Genomic DNA, 19,220 nt, shown 5'->3' with positions numbered 1-19,220 from the left:
GACGGACTAAAAATACACTTTAAAAAACACAACTGATCAAGAGAGGCTGTTATAATCATTTTATTGTTTTCATGATAATTTCAAAAATATTGTTTAATTAATCACCATAGTTCGACGACACATCATTCTGAAAGCAGTATTTGAAATTTTATTTCACAATAATCCCTAAATAATTCACCTGTAATATTTACCTATAGTGTAGATCAGGCACGCAGATGGGAGAGGGGAGGGTAGTTAACTTCACATTTGTCTAAAATTCAGGACAAGCAAAAATCTGTTCTGTCAAAAATATCCGAAACCAAACAACATGTTTTCTATGTTCTTTTTTCTTCTTTATTTTAAATTTTAAATCGCGGATCTAAAATTGTGGGAGGGGGCATCTTATATCGCAATGTTTGATTCATCAGTTCAACCTTACATTCTTACCATTCAATACACAAGCGGAGTGGGTGTCACCCGCATCTCCCACTTTGCATATGACAATAACTAAAAACAATACCACAACATCAACACCCCCCCCCCCTTAATTCTACGTGCCAGTATATAACAGTTTCTTTAACTACAGCTGGTATTAAGAAATAAATTGATTAACTAAATGCTACGAAAAATGTATATGCACACATATAGATATATATCAATGTTATACATGTACATGAATTAGCCAGCGAGATACAAATGCAATTACTGCTTATCTAATGAAATACTATTGAAGCTCTATACAAAATATTTTCGCATTTTGAATGTATTTAATAATATCTGCAACTGCGAATATACATTGTATATATACATAGATTGCTGAACTCGATGGAAGGGGGGAAACTCTAACAAACTTTCAGAACATATAGCCCAAAGTCGTCAGAATCGAATGGATAGAAGATTACACACAGGTCGATGGACGTGGTTTACGTGGGGTGGGGGTGAGGATAGGGGCTAATACAAAGATATGTAAAATTGAGATGCACTAAAATATTTACAATAAAGATATAAGGGCGCTTTAGAATTTGATATCTTATAAAATCAGACCAAAATCGGTCTGAAATATCCAGGAAACAACTAGGAAACGTTGTTTTCATAACTACATTTCACAGAAATGTGTTGATACGGGATTTTAATTTATGTGCAAAGAAATAGAGAGGCTTCCTGTTTGTAGTTCAGGTAAACCGTCCTAAGTGAGGATACATATATATGAATACTTTAATAGGTGCACTTCAGCTTTCTGCGCATGTGTCATTCATCAATATGATGCAATATAAAGGAAGGCAATGAGAAGTGGACGGCGAGATTCTGTGGTTTATTTCTTGTCGCTGATCGTTACACCGTTTGCTACTGACGTCAAAGCGGTGTCTTCTGTCAGAGGTTGTGACGCCTCCGTGACGTCAATCCGCAAAATATCTTTTGTTTGACTGTAAAAAAAAAAGAAAAGTCAGATACATACTTTTAATTAATTTACTTTTATCTTTATTCAATGAGGATTGATTTTTCATAGAATGACACTTACTCCGTGTATTGTACCGAATCTTTTATAGATTCCGGTAGGTGGCGCCCTTTTGTTTCCGGCAGTGTCAACGCCAACAATCCAGCAACAAACGCAAATAATCCAAACACCAACAATGGCATGGCGACACCTAGGTCTCCGCCTACAACCTGGTTCTGAAAGAGCGGGAAATTCAGAATTTTAGAAATCTAAGGAAAATTCGGTTAATAAGATAGACACAACGTAATACTCCGAGGCCAGTACTTACGATCACAGCAATATACGGAGATACCATTCCACCAATCCTTGCGCATAGAGAACTGGTACCCATGGCGGAGTTTCGGACGACGGTCGGGAAGAGTTCCGCAGAGAACAAGTAAATGGTGGCAAAAGCGGTCGACGACCCGATCTTCCCGATGACGGATAAACCAATCACACTCCAATGCACACCTGGAAATAAAATGTTGGAACTTTGTAAAATATGTCTGTTTCGTTTTGAAAAGACAAATAATTAATTTAATTGCTTCTCGTCCCATTGGAGAACTTCCACACATGTAGAGACGTCACCAGTTTCAGATGAAGTGCCACAAATTTTGACCCATGCATGGCGCCGGCACTTATGGCCGTACTAGTGAGTACATTTTACTGTTCCAACATCTAATGTAACACGGGTTCTCCATTTTCAGGTAATATCCGAAAAATCAGTGATTTCTATCACCGAGAGCTTGACGAAGGAACAGTGACTACCTATGGTAAACGTACCAGGTTTCTACAATCTAAATGGCCTGCATGTATCATTCGACACTTTCACTCTCTGACGTTTGTGCTAAACGTGAAGCGATTAACGCGCAAATAGAATGTAACATTACAAAAATGTTCACCATAAGAACACAATTTTTAAACATTACGGCAAAAATGATTAAAGATCATTCTTGTGGTTGATACACAGATCACCTAGAATTAAAAAGAAATCAATGATTGATTGATGGTTTGTTCTACTAAAATCTCGTCGTAAATACTGAAATATTTCCAAAACGGTGTATAGTCATAATCAATCAATCTACTAAAATCTTATACTTACTGGCGTCACCGTAAAGGACCGGGAATATCGTCAGGATACAAGCAGCGCCACCTATTAGGAGGGAACCAACGTAAACCGGTTTCCTTCCTAAACTTTTGAGCGCGATCAGTGGAATACCATATCCAACAACTTCCGCTAGACTTTGTAACAGGAAATTAAGGTAGATGTCGCCACCGAGGTTCCCAACATTCAACGACAGACCAAAAAACAGCATGCTGACTACCATCCTAAAATGAAGAAAAACGTTCACCCTAAGATTTAATTCTGGTCAGACAAAATGAAGAAAAACGTTTCTCCCTAAGATTTAATCTTAGTCAGGCAAAATGAAGAAAAACGATGTATTGTACTATAGTATACAAAAGCTACATGAAGCTTTTATAACTTCAAATCATCATCCAATCGTTTACAGATCTATAAAGATTAAAGATTCTGGTTACCAGTTAAAGAATATAATGACAGATCTGAAGAGAAGTTTCGGGTTAACGCAGAGCTGCAACACAGGAATACACGCATCATCTTCGAACACGTCTTCGTAATCGAAGAGCTTTTCCGGTAGTTTCCTCTTGTTGACTCGACCAGCCTGCCTAAGAATATCTTCCGCTTCTTTTTCCCGCCCTCTGGACAGAAGCCACCGAGAGGATTCTGGGATAATGCTGCAGAAAAATTATTAAATCAGTTCAAGTCTGTGTAAATCTGGAAAAAAAAAAACCCTCTCTAACAAAACCCATCAAATATTGATGGATCAATCAACCTGAAAATCAAAGACATTGTTTATTTTAAATCTAGTAGAACATGGAGTCTATAGTTTTTCCTTTTATAAGCAGTCATTTACATATTGTATCCTTCAAGCCAGTATACCTAAATAATAAATTCATTGATAAATATATCAGATTCCAATACTAGAATTCTATCTATAATCATGAATTAATGACGTCACAAATGCATGTACGTGTATTTTTGAAATTCTCTCTAAAGAGTTTAAAAACACACAGACTAAGATATTGGATACAGACACGGAGTTGCATTGGAATCACAACAAAATTTAATGTAAGTTGACTCTTATGCCATAATATTTCAAATACATGAAATAGTATTAGTCCATGCATGGTGTCCATCAAAGTCTGTCATTGTATTAATATCTGCATGTGGTGTTTATGTCTTTGTAATCGAGAGCAGTACCCCGGGAGTCGTGATGTGCACGGGCGTGACTATACACTACATGATTGGCATATTAATTACAACCGTACCATTTCTCCAATGTTCTTGGATATATATCCACCCATTGAAATAGGTTGATTGGTTGATTGATTTATGTTTTCCGCCACATTCAACAATTTTTCAGTTATCTGATGGCGGCCTGATTTTATTGGTGGAAGAGAAAACCCAGATACAATGTAGCTGGGAAGAGACCACCGACCTTCCGAAAGTAAACTGGGAAACGTTCTCACTTACCGGCGCGAGCAGGATTCGAACCCGCGCCGACAGAGGTACCCATTTCCTCACGAATGTGAAAGATGTGCGTATGAATCTTGATAAATGCAATACGACTCTTTTAACAGAAATGAAAGTAGAATGTGAATATATAAGAAATGAATTTCATCTTTGAAAATGAACCGCAACATCTTATGACGGCTTACCTTTCATGACGCGCTAATGCGCATCATAAAGTATACAGGCATAAAGCGTTGCATACCCTCATGTATATTTCAAACATGAATAATAATTTCATAAAAACGTATAACATATCCCTATGTAAATTTGTAAACCCCCCATGTGTAAATTTATAAATCCCCAATGTGTAAATTTGTAAACCCTCAATGTGTAAATTTGTAAACCCTCAATGTGCAAATTTGTAAACCCCCTATGTGTAAATTTGTTAACCTCCAATGTGTAAATTTGTAAACTCCCAATGTGTAAATTTGTATTAAAAAACCCACCAAAAAAAAAAAAAAAAAAAAAAAACTAAAACAAAAAAAAAAAAATTTGTAAACCCTCAAAGTGTAAATTTGTAAACCCCCAATGTGTAAATTTGTAAACCTTCAATGTGTAAATTTGTAAACCCCAAATGTGTAAATTTGTTAACCCCCAATGTGTAAATTTGTAAACCCCCAATGTGTAAATTTGTAAACCCCCAATGTGTAAATTTGTAAACCTTCAATGTGTAAATTTGTAAACCCCCAATGTGTAAATTTGTAACCCCCAATGTGTAAATTTGTTAACCCCAAATGTGTAAATTTGTAAACCCCCAATGTGTAAATTTGTAAACCCCCAATGTGTAAATTTGTTAACCCCAATGTGTAAATTTGTTAACCCCCAATGTGTAAATTTGTAAACCCCCAATGTGTAAATTTGTAGACCCCCAATGTGTAAATTTGTAGACCCCCAATGTGTAAATTTGTAGACCCCCAATGTGTAAATTTGTAAACCCCATGTGGCCCCGTCCGTCTGGAGTGCCGGTGAGAGTGAAGTGAAATCCAAACTTATAATATGAGGATGTTTGCATATCCATTTGACAAACTGTGCCCTTGTGAATTTTATGAAGAGTTGTAAATCATTTTCTTACTTGTCTATAAAACATCCAACTCTATTGTCCCGCCCTGGCTTCCGAGATTGTAGTTTGAGTAGAACTGATACGTGATTATGTCAGGAAGAGTTCTGGCCAGTCAGACCCGGCGATTGGAGGGAAGTTATTTTACAACATACTAACTTCTTTCTGTTATTTCGTAAGCATTTTCGTGTGAAGACATTTGATACAAATTCCCCTAAAATGCTTTGTGTCGTTGCAAATAGCCATCAAAAATGTGAAGTTTACAGACAGACAGACGGACGACCGACGGACAATTTACGACCAGTACCTTCAGCACATGTGACCTAAAATTTACATCTTCCATACTGATGTAACATATATGTTGACATAAGGTTACAAGGTCGTTTGCTTTTCTAGATCTGTGTAATCTAATCTGTAACACGTGATGCGAGATCCCTTACCATATATAAGGTATGAACAATAGGGCCGGAAGTGACACGGCCAGGTTCAGATAACGCCAGTCTCTAATCAGGTACGCAAGCAGCGCGAGGATCAATGCGCCAACCGCCCAGAATTGCTCCAATGCGATCCCGGCCATCATCCGGTAGGACGGACCCACAAGCTCCATTACTGAAGTTGTATAAAAATGAAATTAGAATATAAACATGAAATATGGCAATCCCTACCCAGAATTATCGTTCTTTACACTTACATGTGAGAGCAAGGAACAACAACTCTTGGTAGAGATTGGATATGTGATCAACCTCAAGTTGAAGAAATCATCAAACTTGCGACTTCATTAATCATAAATACATTGTTTTTAATTACAGATGTGCGAAAAAGAAATGTGGGATATCCAGAACTTTATTCCGTGGTCTAGATTTCCTGGGCTCCACAGTCCAATTTCGTAAGCACCCATCTGTGTAAAAGCCTATTTATGTACATTTTTATTTATATTACATCTGAGAAAATTTCATATTAATTAGTCCCTGATATAAAAACAATAATTCCGCTCTCAATAATTTTACGGTTTAAGTAATTTAATTTTGGAAAACTTTTGATCAAATTCAGATAATACATGACATGAAAACATATCACACGTGATATTGAATCTGTTTTATTTCATTCTACCCAATTACAAATTCTCTGTAACCTAAACAGGTGTTGTAACATTTATCTTGTTTACACGTAATATTGATACGCGGTGATTTTGTACTTTCTGTTGTTGAGGAAGTAAGGAATCAAAATCACCAATGTACATTTCATAACTACAATGTTCCAATATCATTTATATCCAATGAGAAGTCCCGTGGGGATCCGGGTTAGATTAGGTCCTCAGTACCCCTTGCTTGTCGTAAGAGGCGATTAAATCCTTCGGATGAGACCGCTAAAACCGAGGTCCCGTGTCACAGCAGGTGTGGCATGATAAAGATCCCTCCCTGCTCAATGGCCATAAGTGCCGAGGTTAGGCCTAAATTTTGTTCGAATATCATGTATATCCAATGAGTATGCTCCATTTGATTGATAAGATAAAAATGACGAGGTTGATATGGAATTTATTGTTTTTTTTAAAACTCAATAAATCTGTTGAAAAAGAGATTATAATATTAAATATAAATGATATTTACTGAGGAAATAAGCAAACAGAAATTTTAAAAACTGTTTGACGAGAAATCGATTGGTTTGCATTGTCCTACACACTGATATCGATGAGAGCAAATACAATATTTCAAATATATCTCAAGGTCCTAAGATACCCAATATCATCTATACCAGGATACCAAGCTCATCTACTAGGATACCCAAGATTTTGAACTCATCAAATGTAGTAGGATTTTGTTGTGTTTATGCGGGATTTTCCATTATTTGATCAAATGATAATGTAAATGGGTCATCAAAACATGAAACGTATATATAATAAAAAGACGATTTTGAATTTTGAAGTGTTTCAATTTTTGGGGTAATGTCTCTCCATTGAATTTTCCAGTAAAGATTTGTGAATGTTGCAAAAATAAAATCGGCAATATGTGACTTTTTTGTGTGGTAATCATGGATTATCAGCAATATTAAAACAACATGGCTTGCAAATTTCAAAAGAAAGAATTTACGCATCGTTGTCAAAATATCAAAGGAATTCCAAAATATGAAGCAAACTACCAAGTCCATATTATAACACAGAATACGAAAACTTACTCATTGTGAATGACACCGCTAACAGACCGCCGACTGATGCCCCCGCCAGGAACCGTAAACACATAAAGGTCAAAAGGTCAGTGGCAAAGGTCACAATGATGTTTGGGATGATATGCAGAGCCAGACTGAGCAACAGACCTTTCTTGCGTCCTAGCCTACAATAAAGAAACAGGAATAGTCCTGATATCATCCTCGTATTTCTGTACCTAAGACAAAAAGTAAATTTTATGTAACGCTCATAATATTTATTAATCACAATCAGATCAATCTAACACAGAAAAATAGGATTAAGATTAAATCTGATGAATGTTGATTAAAAAAAAGATGTTTTCTCGCAGTGTTATAAAATTCAAGATCGAAATGTAACAATGGCGGATACAGAATTTTTTCTAAAAGTGAGGGAGGCTGCGAATTTGTCCCTATCTAGCCTAAGAGGAAGAAGGGATGAAGTCCTCAAAATGGCAAAATATTACCCTATTTCAAAATCTAATCAAAGAGATGATACAGCCTATGTAATCTCCTATCTAAACTCGCCAATGATTAATTCAACAATTCAAAGATTGTAAATAAAGTTCTTACGAGTCAGCGACGACACCGGAAACGAGAGCTCCGACCATAAATCCCGCCATGAATGACATCACTGTGTGTGTGACGTAAGATTTTTTGTGGCATACCAGGTCATCCTGAAAACATGATTATATATAGAATCTAGTGACTTTGTAAGAGAAGCGTATTTTCTATCTGACATTTTATGAACAACGAACTCCTATAAGCAATATAAAATAGAGGGTCCGGCAAACACAGACCCCTGGGTATACCAGAGGTGGGATCAGGTGCATAGGAGAAGTAAGCATCCCCTGTCGACATGCCACACCCACCGTGAGATCTAAATCTAGATCAGGTAAACGGAACTATCCGTTGTGAAAATCAGTGTACCAAGAACGGCGTAACAATCGGTATCAACATCTCAGACACATTTGACCAAATGATAGGTTGCATTGACAAACTAGATTGTTATAACGACCATAGAATTTACGAAATGCTTATTTTAAATGAGACTGTTGAATCCCTTACACCATCAGCTTGTTTGTCAGTAGCCTGCTTCGATTTAAAAACTGATCATTCGCAGAACAAGCTCTTGGGTATCGAATTAGTTGAGATATATACACCATATGCGGGTGATAATGGAATATTCCTACATAAATATGGGAAGTTGTCGATGGAGAAGCTGAAATCATCCCGTTTGTCATAAAGTTGAGTAGTTAGTTTGCCGTTAATGTCTACTTTCAATGAAATATCTAAGTATGAAGCAAAAGTAGACAACTCTGTGGTGTCTTTTATTTCAAGTTCACTGGGATATATCGAATCGACATATCAATGAAAAGTATTATTGTTGATAAATAGATAAAACGTCATCAATATATCTAAATGTCGATTTGAAGGCCACAGCAAGAGATCTTTTCTTTCTCACGTAGAAGGTTTTGAATAAGTTCTGCTTAATGATAATATAAAAACAACAAGGAGAACAATTCGTGCCCATGGGAATTCCAACAGACTGTTGGAAAATCTGATCACCAAAGACTACGAAGATATTGTCAAGGGGAAACTCCGGCATATTTTTTTCTTAAATTTCAACTTCAGAGTGCTTGTGCGTGAAATCAGAGTGATGTTTCACAAAGTAACTTTTAGGATGAATGATCACTAGATATGGATATTTCCATTTTCCATTTTTGTTGAAGAAGCAACTGTCTATGATGTCAAAAAAAAAGTGTCGTGAGGAATGGTCATGTAAAATGTTGAACAATCATGCGTTTTGATGTTGTTGATTTGAGAAAAATATTGCGATTTCAAATTTACTAAAAGTTCTTTAGAATTTTTTTAGAATCCACATTTTATTTACACCACTTCTTGCATATGTAGTCGCACAGTACGTTTGAGGCTTCTCCTTCACAATTGTTAATATGTACGGGTTTTTATTATTATTATTATTATTCAGGTTAGTTCATCCAAAAGGAAAAGTCGGTTTTGGATTAATTTCACAATAACTAAGCAGATTTTGGTTAAAGATTACATGAAACAATATCAAAGGTGAAAGCAGTAACTCTTGAGCAAGCGTTTCGGAGTTTGTTGGCAAACTCTGTTCATTAATAAGCACAGATCCCAAGGAATCTATAAAAACTTTCGAGCATTATTTTGGTAAACATTCCAAGATTATTTTTTTTTTATTTCTAAGGTATTCCAAGGTAGTGAGTTCCTTTATATAAAAAGATATGATTATTTTTAATAACTAATTGAGAATGTCATGTAAGAGTTGTCTGTTTTTGTTTTTAAAAAATCAAAGGGGGTGGAGGGGTGGGGGGTGAAATGTTATCCAATTTGGCTCAGTTACCCACATATACCGTCTCCGTAGAAATCAATGAAAAATTAGTTTCTGCGTATTTTTTACTGTTTGCATCACCTCTCCTAGATTCGGGAACATCATGGTTCATAAGTGTCAATACAAACGTTCAGAAGCCGCCAATCAACATATTACTATCATCATTATCATTATTATTTTTGAAGTTCTGTGACAGTTTTTAAACGTTTTATTTCCTGTTCCTTTAAATTGATACATGTACTCTGTCTTTTTTTTTTTTTAGTATCAGAATGAATTGATAAAAAAAATATTTTGCATTCCTTTTACTTATATCACCTAGTTTTTCAGACATATTACGCCACTGAAAATAGAGCCTATTGTTGTGAAGCAATAATTCATTAAAGAACATTATCATGCTATACGATAGATAAAGCACTATAAAAATATGTTACACTTTATACAATAGTACTGATTGTAAAAAGGTCCCATGCAGTGTAATATGAAATACAATATGACATAAGTGTATTGCACTACTTCTTGCACACCACGTGCACACTCTGAGTTTACTTTCACCCTTGACATTTTGTTAAGCGAGAATGTCTCATATCGGATGATTATAAATAGCGATCTTTCACAACCAATTTGTTTTACCACAGTAACAAATGCACTAGCTTACCTCAGTCACAAATGTACTATGAAAGTCTGTCTTTTCGTAAACCCATTTCGAACACTTTCGGATAAATCTGGAGTCCTCGGGATTTGAATCGTTGTTGCTATGGTAACTATAAAGATTGCATTTAGAGTACGGCGACAACAGAGGAAATTCGCCCGGCGGCACACTTCTGTTGACCATGAGTTGGTGTTGAGGACTCTGAATAGCAAAGGTATCATTCTCGGAGACAGCACACCTACAAATCACACAATAAACATATAAATCACACAGTAACATGATATGTAGAATGTACCATCAGTTCAACGGGCGTGTGGACCCAAACCTCAGTTCAACGGGCGTGTGGACCCAAACCTCAGGGGTCTGTGCTCAGGGTCGGATTACCACGTTTGATTTCGTGTTTCGGCTCATGCGCAAAAAGACAAAACCAACCATACATGTCTGACGAGGGTAGCACGAAGAAAAATTATACCAATCAATCGACAAGGGTAATCAGTAGAAAACAAAATCATCCAAGCGTGTCCGATGTTCAAAAGTTGAAAAATGAAATCAACCAAGCGTGTCTGACGAAAGTGATTAGTATCTAGTTTCAACCCCATCCCAATTTTTATACTCTTAGAGTAAATGATATTTAGTATGGTGCTCGGTTAGAGTACATGATATTTAGTATGGTGCTCGATAAGAGTACTTGCTTTTTAATTTGCTAGCTCTTTGTGTATGACTTACATTTATCATTGGATAAGCTAAATTTTGGAAGTCCATTGAAATCCCTCGTCTTGATCCTAAAAACATTTCAAAGATTTTGTTGTTGTTGATTTTTTTTTTTTATCAATTCATTTATTTTCATTTATTTGTGTGGATTTTTTTTATGAAGGAAATTTTCCACATCAAAAACTGTAAAATCCAATGATCCGCCAAAGGTACATCTATCCTCTTGTTAGTACTCGTTGACATCGTAACAGTTTTCACTTTCTGGCTATTTTGCCAAATTGGCGCTACAGGTCTCAGCATTCCTGTGTATTACAGGTGCCTCCTCTGCGGATTAATGGGGTGAAGGTCCCCTCCTTACTACGCAGTGTAGAATGCAAGGAATCACGGTATCAGTCCACAATATGAGCATGTTTTGCCGGGTCCCTTCAGAAAGTCAGTAACATTTCACGAGGGCAAAAATCAAAAAGGGGATACTAGAAGGGTAAGGGGTCACGAATCAAGTTTGTAACTTTACCGCACTCAAAAAGGAAGGTTAACGATCCCAAAACGGCAAACAAATGACCTGGTTTATTTGAAATGTTCAACCAAATGGGGATGTATTCCCCATATTTCCCCTCTAGATCCGCCACTGTTTCACCAACCCACCCCTCTAGATCCTCCACTGTTTCACCTGCCCACTCCTCTAGATCCGCCACTGTTTACCAGCCCACCCCTCTAGATCCGCCACTGTTTCACCTGCCCACCCCTCTAGATCCGCCACTGTTTCCCTAGCCCACCCCTCTACATCCGCCACTGTTTCACCAGTCCACCCCTCTAGATCTGCCACTGTTTCACTAGCCCACCCCTCTACATCCGCCACTGTTTCACCAGTTCACCCCTTTAGATCCGCCACTGTTTCACCAGCCCACCCCTCTAGGTCTGCCACTATTTCACCAACCCATCCCTCTAGATCCGCCACTGTTTCACCAGCCCACCCCTCTAGATCCGCCACTATTTCACCAGCCCAACCCCTTTAGATCCGCCACTGTTACATCAGCCCATAGATCTGTTATTGAACGCTTTGTTGCTAGCAACACTGGTCCATCGTATTTGGTGTCTCGGATTTAAACCACGGTTTAATCAGAGACTGTCTCTTTAACATGTACGCTGTGCCCCACGTCCCAGGGACTTTAGGTTAAATTAACACACCCCTCTATGGTAAATATGTAGAGCTCTTTCTTCTGGATTCTCTCCTGAAATCAAATCCTTGATACATGCCCAAATATAAACTCGGATACATGTACCCCTGAGGTCCGTACAGATAGGAAGTAATAAACCAATTATTCATTTATCAATTGATCTATTTACTTATTCATTTGCTGAATTACGGTAAAGGTTGTTATTTACGCGTAGAGGAACGGGGGGATTTACACTAATTACGCGGACACGTAATTAATAAGCACGTAAATCCCCCAACGCGTATAGATATATATATATATATATATATATATATATATATATATATATATATAATATAGTATCGTATTCAATCACCGCGTACCCCACCCCCTTTGCACGCGTAGTTTTTGACGTGGAAAATTGCGTGCTTAACCACCACTTTTACAGTAAGTCCAGGAAAATAGAGAATTTTTTTATGAGTCGGGCACGGAATCCTGTTTACTGATTATCAATATATCAGGTGATCATGATTTCTTTCGCCACACACAAGTTCAATCTTACCAGACGTATATCTTTCTAGGTCACCTATATAGCTATCGTCCGCCAAAACCCCAACTACTGCCAAACAATCTCACAAGATCACTGCTAACAGGAAGCAGAAGCATAAATCTTATACTCACATGCAAATATACACGATTTCTTGACAGATTCGATAATCACCATGGATGTTAAAGAGGAAAATGTGACTGGTGAGGTCAAATGCTAAGGCTTCATTGGCATGGGGTTACAGGCAGCTTAGTAGGTATTTAGTTAATTAGTATCATCACCACGAGTTTTCAAGATCTCCGTTGGTGCCCCCAAATTAGAATTTACCCCCCCCCCTTCTGAATAATATCCTCGCGTTACAGTCGACTGAATGTCATAAAATGTTCACATATTTCTTAATTTCCTTATTCATTAAACCATGTGGTGTATTAGAGATCAATTTAATAAGAATTCGACCGGTATAACCCGCTCCTCTATAATGCACTTCCATTGAAAGTAGTGAAGCGGAATAATTATTTAAGATTAAATCATGCATATGCAGCGGTAACTGACATGCAGTAGATTGCTGACGTAACTATAAACACATACTTATAAACAGATTATGTATCGTTGTCACTGCCTATCATTTATCTCCAGAAGCGAGGAACTGTATAAAAAAAAGTGTGCTCTATGCACAGCCCTGGACCGTTTTGAGAAGTTGATAGATCTACGAGTTTAATACACTCAGTCTTGGGTTTGCAAAAAGATATTTCTTGAAATAGAACATTTTTCCTGATTTATGCAATGGCTTAAGTCTATGAATCTAGATATGCTTGGTTTGACTTGTGTTTCTCAGTGATAATTTGAAACATGCGTGTACATCTCCATTTGATACCGATGTCCAAGCACTGACCGTGTGTCCATTAATTAGTGTCCATTAATTAGTGATTTGTTATCATGTTACAAACATGCATGCCATTGTATTTTCTAAAAGAAATTTCGTATGTTGGGAATTGTGATTTACAGGTAATTTGTTAATAGAGAGACGTTTGTTTTGGTACATATAATAAAGGGGAAAAAACCTAAGGATATTTCAGAATAATCAAATTCAAATTAGATTCAAATACATCACCGTGTTGGTATTCAGTCGAAAACAAATTTAAAATACGACAAATTCACAAGATTCTCAACTTTTCAGAGATGATGACTGACTTACAGGATTAAGGATTTCTCCCTGTGAATCAGCTGTGCAGTTAATAAATCGCCACACCTACATCAATGCAACATACTCCGGGCAGTAACGCAAAAAATGTATTTTAATAATTTACTTATCTAAAAAAGTTTTGATGATTTACTTTTTAAACAAAGTTTTGATAATTTACTTTTTAAACAAACTTTTGATAATTTATTTATTTAACGAACTTTTGATAATTTACTTAGTTAACAAACTCTTTTAATAACTTACTTGTTTAACAAACTTTTGATAATTTACTTATCTAATAAATTCTTTTAATGATTTATTTATCTTACAAAATTTTAATGATTTACTTATCTAACAAATTATTTTAATACATAATTTCCTTATTTTACTAATTTAATAAACTATTGATGATTTACTTATTTAACAAATTCTTTTCATAATTTACTTATCTAACACACTATTAATAATTTACTTATTTAACAAACTCTTTTACTGTATTTCAAATACACATAGTCTTGAGGAGATCCGGTTAGAATAGGTCCTCAGTACCCCTTGCTTGTCGTTAGAGGCGACGAAATGGGGTTGTCCTTCGGATGAAATAGTAAAAACCGAAACCCCTCGTCACAGCAGGTGTGACACCATAAATATCCCCCCCCCCCCCCCCACACACACACAAGGCCGTAAGCGTCGAGCATTAAGCCTAAAAAAAATTCTTTTTTTTTTTTTGCAGCCCTTCACCGGCAATGTTGACGTCTCCATTTGAGTGAAAAATTATCTAGTGGGATGTTAAACAATACACAATACACAACCAACCACATTACATAGCTGATATTTTGTTAACACAGTTTACGTACACGACGGGAGACGTATTGGACTTTATCATCACACATCAGCGAAAAGACTAAAAAGAATATTTTTCCATCCTTTGGCACAAAGAAAGAATTAAAATGTCAAGATAGGGTCAGTTTATTTTCTTAGGCTATAAACATGCGAGTAATACATATAGTTCACAAAGTCCACTCCACAATGTTAGAAAACTGTCCGAGTACAAAGATGAAAAATTAATGCTACTTATGTATAATTGTAGTGTAGGTTGTGAATATACGAAATAAATCTAAAGTGTTTGATCAAGTTACCACACTCATGTTATTGGCACTCCGCAGTGTTGTAGAAAACTCGAAAAAGTATACCTTTTTCCCTTTTATTTGCAAAAAATACTGGTCATAACCTGTTTTGAGAATTAATTAGATTATACAAATTTCATGTTATTGATATCCATTTTTCACTTTGTAGCAGTGAACATCTGTCATGTAATGTAAGCAGCATTTTTTTCTACTGTCCCTAAATCATACATTCATTTCTGATTTAACAAAGTTTGATAAGTTGTTTAATATTCAATCTTTTTTCAGTGCATGATTGACCTATATCGTGATTATTCAGTGCGTGATTGAAATGTTATGAGTATATAAGTAAGCTTTTGGGAACTACATAAGTGATTTATACAATTTTATGAAATATTTTCAAACCACACAAAATATGTACTGTGAAGGTCGCACTACAAATATTTTCAATAGAAACCTGCAATCCCATGTATTCTTGTTATACCAATACAACTACCCGAATGTAATGTAAATTTTACGATTTCTTTCTACTTACAGTTACATGTAGCCTGCGTTGATCTTAAACTTTTCCTACATATAAAGATATCTTAAACTCATGTCGAATTTGAATAGGCCTATTTCCATGTGAATGAGAGAGAGAGAGAGAGAGAGAGAGAGAGAGAGAGAGAGAGAGAGAGAGAGAGAGCATAATCTAAAATCATTTTATATGGTACTGGACAATTCTATCATTTGAATGAATGTGGTATTTTACATTTGTATAATGAATATATCCCATAATGACAATATATAACATGCAAAATATAAATTGATTTAAAATATCAGGGTCAAGGTTGCACGTGCTTTCTTTAAGTACAACACAGTACTATTGTACTAGTTTACAGATCGGCGCTATATATTCTCAGCATATGAACTTGGATGAATGACCTATTTTTCGCCCGCATTCTTTGTGAGACTGCACGGTGAATGCACGTACGATCAGCAAAAGGAGTTGTATATATATATATCACCTTGTACTCTTATTACACAAAAACTCTCACTTCTCACACACACACACTCTCTCTCTTAGTCATGCGAGTGCGAGCTCTGGTAGTGGGGGGGGGGGGGGGGGGGGGATTAATCAATGACACACATTTTCAATACAAATTAATGTGTAAGCTTTTTTTTCAGTTTAAGGGAACTTAATATTAATGACCTGATTACAGAACAAGGTTGCACTATATATCGGACAATCTCTCTCTCTCTCTCTCTCTCTCTCTCTCTCTCTCTCTCTCTCTCTCGTTCTCGCTCATTTTCGCTTCATCACTCTTTCGCTTTCTCTCCCCCAATAAACTTGCATTGCAGATCCCACAACCTCTTGTTCTTTCTCTCTATCAACATGCCATGTTGACCAAACTTTGACACCTGTCAAACACTTAACTTGTTATCAGACTGACCTTCATTATATCATATCAAATATCCTTCACCCAAATTAAACCAAAGGTGTTTTCCTTCGTTAACATGCTGGGCAAATGAACACATGTGCATAGTCACTGTAAGAAATACTTTTAATTCATATTTACAAAAGTAATTCAATTTGTTTGACTCACACCAAGCATTCTTCATTTGAGTTTTTTTTTTAACGAAGTGGTTGAAAATAAAGAAATTTCCCTGTACCCTCAAATATGAGGAATGTTTAATGCAACGAATAATCAATAAAGAATAATTAATAAAGACAATGAGGACATGGTTTCATTCTTACAGAAAAAAAACATCATTCTAAAATATATATTTTATTCATTTGAAAGAGACAAAACCTGCATTTTTCCGTAAGGTTACGTGTATTCACTTTAAGAAATAAAAATATGGGTTTTTTTTTAATATTCAGAGCACCCTGGAAGAATGCTAATTAATGGGTTTCATCCAGGGGTGAGACTGCACACTAAGCTGGCATCGGGTACACTTGGCTGGGGTGTAAAAACTGACCAGCTGTGATCGGGCACATCCCCCGGGGGGTGAAGTTAGAATTAAACACTGACCTGTGATCGGGTACTCCGAGGATGAAGACGGTGACCATGACCTGCATGGCGCAGGTGATGAAGGGCAGACATAGGAGCACATACAGTCGTTTCTGATACGTCCCAAACTCTCCCACCTGTCGCAGAGCGCTGTCGTATGTCATCTCGCCTCACAGATAGATCGTGGCGATCGTAAAGTAAAGTTTTCCAATTCAATCTCAAAGATATTATTTGTTCTCCAACAATTTTTTCTCTCTCTCTCTCTGTCTTCGCTCTCAAACGTGTTGCGCTCTACTGTACCCTGAGCGGGGATGCCCCTGTCTATTTATAGACAATGAGGCCACCGGCCTTCTTTCTATGGAAAATTTTGCCATCTATTGCGAGTGTCTACAGTTTGGCAAAATTGCGTATTTACTTTGTATTATAAACACTTGAAAGACTATCATCCTAAGTGTGATTACTGATTCACCTCACCGTTTTATTTACGAGGTTGGGAAATTGTCACTTTATCAGGTGGAGTAAAATCTATATGGTCAATTATTGATTAATGTAAATCTCTCTCTCATTCTCTCTGGTTAAGTATCTAAAAGCGTTTCAAAAGGTTAAAGATATATCTCTCTTCAATATCAGAAAACGTGTGACCCATAGGAGACGCCGGCACTGTACGTAACCACGTGTTGTCGGCATGAACAGCAGTGAATGAAAGACAGTCGGTCGTGAATGAGAGACGAGAATATGTAAAACAAGAACGACATATACGGCTTTAGACGTCGGTAGCAGGGGACAGGTTTTATTTTTTAAATTTATTTTTTATTCTTGTTCTGAAACCTGTGGGTAGGAGGTATACATCAAGTCAGGTTAAGACAGGATGATGAAAATCCCTACTTTCCTTTTATCTTGATACTTGTATTCATGTTAAATTATATCTAATTCATAGATACTGGTGCACAAAAACATGCACAAAACATGTTCCGAACAGGAGCCCCTTTCTCACTTTGATTTTCTTTCGTGTGGGCTAAATCCTTACCACCCATACACAATCAGAGTACCGTGCAAGAGGAATTGGACACTTTGTATAATGGAGAACACTGTCTGCTAAAATTCTACCCGCCCTTCTCTCTCAGCTACAGACTTTATGCTGGACCTTGTAGGTTTCAATATCAATTTCTTCAGCAAGTGACCACGTGTCTTAGTTTCGTATTTGCGCCTTTATTCTAAGACTTACCTGTGTATTGCATACCATTTTTTTTTTTATTATCAAGCACTCGACTACATCTGACATGTATTCTAGAATTATTCCACAGTTTTACACGTGTGATATCACTGAACAAACATGGGATATTTTCATTGTTAAAGAAATTTATGGGTCTACAGTTCGAAACTATCTCCTATCTTCTACTATGTATATTCCGCCTTTCAATCGCACATTTTTGGGCCTTTCCGTCGCACACTCGAAAAATTACGAGATCTGCGAGTGTTTTCCGAGCTTGCAGTAGAGACCCAAGAAGTTGCGATTGTTCCGCCTTGGTGTTATTTAAGGTAGACCGACTCTCATGTGATGTCACAGGTTTTGGCTAATTTTTTACTTGATTAAACTTCGTTCATGTTGAAAATATATCATTTGGGGGAATTTTATTCACTGGATATGATTAAAACTATGGTAAACTATTTGATACCAAAACTTTTACATTTTCTATAAAAATCCATAAAAGGTTATCAAAAGCAACAACTCTTGTGCTGGTATTTTCCCTATTGCATGCCTTTTATACAATATTTTCACTAATATCCATTAATTTATCTATATTCATGAAGTAGCAGTTTTTGACTCTGTTGAGGTTAAAGTTTTGTCATTTTGACAAGGTTTATGTCTATATTTATTATGCCGTTTAATGAAAATGTGCGATTTTCTAATATGTTTTAACCTGATTATGTATGATATTTTTAAAAGGATGGCGAAATGTATATATTTTTTTAGGTCACTGACATTTGTCGGAAACCTGCGGTTAGCCGCACATCTCATTCCTCGAGGTCGGAAACTCACGGTCGGGCGCTCGTCTTTTACCTCGAGGTGAGAGGAGTGCGACCGACCACGGGCTTCCGACGATGGCTATTGATTAAATTGAACTATATTAAATGGAAATGAAAATAGTTTTTCTACTTTGAATCGTTGGTACTGATAAGTCACATGAGGATGGAGCTGCCTTAATTA

General features: G+C 36.5%; 1 protein-coding gene across 1 annotated transcript; it reads right to left on the bottom strand.

Moving 5' to 3' along the window:
• Positions 1-43: 43 nt before the first annotated feature.
• On the bottom strand, positions 44-17,703 carry LOC125673914 (organic cation transporter protein-like). The gene is made up of 10 exons (XM_048910869.2): positions 17,033-17,703; positions 10,308-10,539; positions 7,855-7,958; positions 7,276-7,430; positions 5,544-5,712; positions 2,993-3,208; positions 2,556-2,782; positions 1,743-1,924; positions 1,499-1,650; positions 44-1,403 (listed from the first exon to the last, which is right to left on the bottom strand). Exons 1-10 carry the CDS (start codon positions 17,173-17,175, stop codon positions 1,292-1,294), a joined length of 1,692 nt encoding a protein of 563 aa, XP_048766826.2. The 5' UTR covers positions 17,176-17,703; the 3' UTR covers positions 44-1,291.
• Between the last annotated feature and the right edge of the window lie 1,517 nt (positions 17,704-19,220).

The sequence above is a fragment of the Ostrea edulis genome, chromosome 3 (assembly GCF_947568905.1).
Source record: "Ostrea edulis chromosome 3, xbOstEdul1.1, whole genome shotgun sequence".
In the NCBI taxonomy this organism is placed as follows: domain Eukaryota; kingdom Metazoa; phylum Mollusca; class Bivalvia; order Ostreida; family Ostreidae; genus Ostrea; species Ostrea edulis.
Note: the sequence above shows the minus strand (reverse complement) of the source record. Positions and strands in the feature narration are given on the sequence as shown.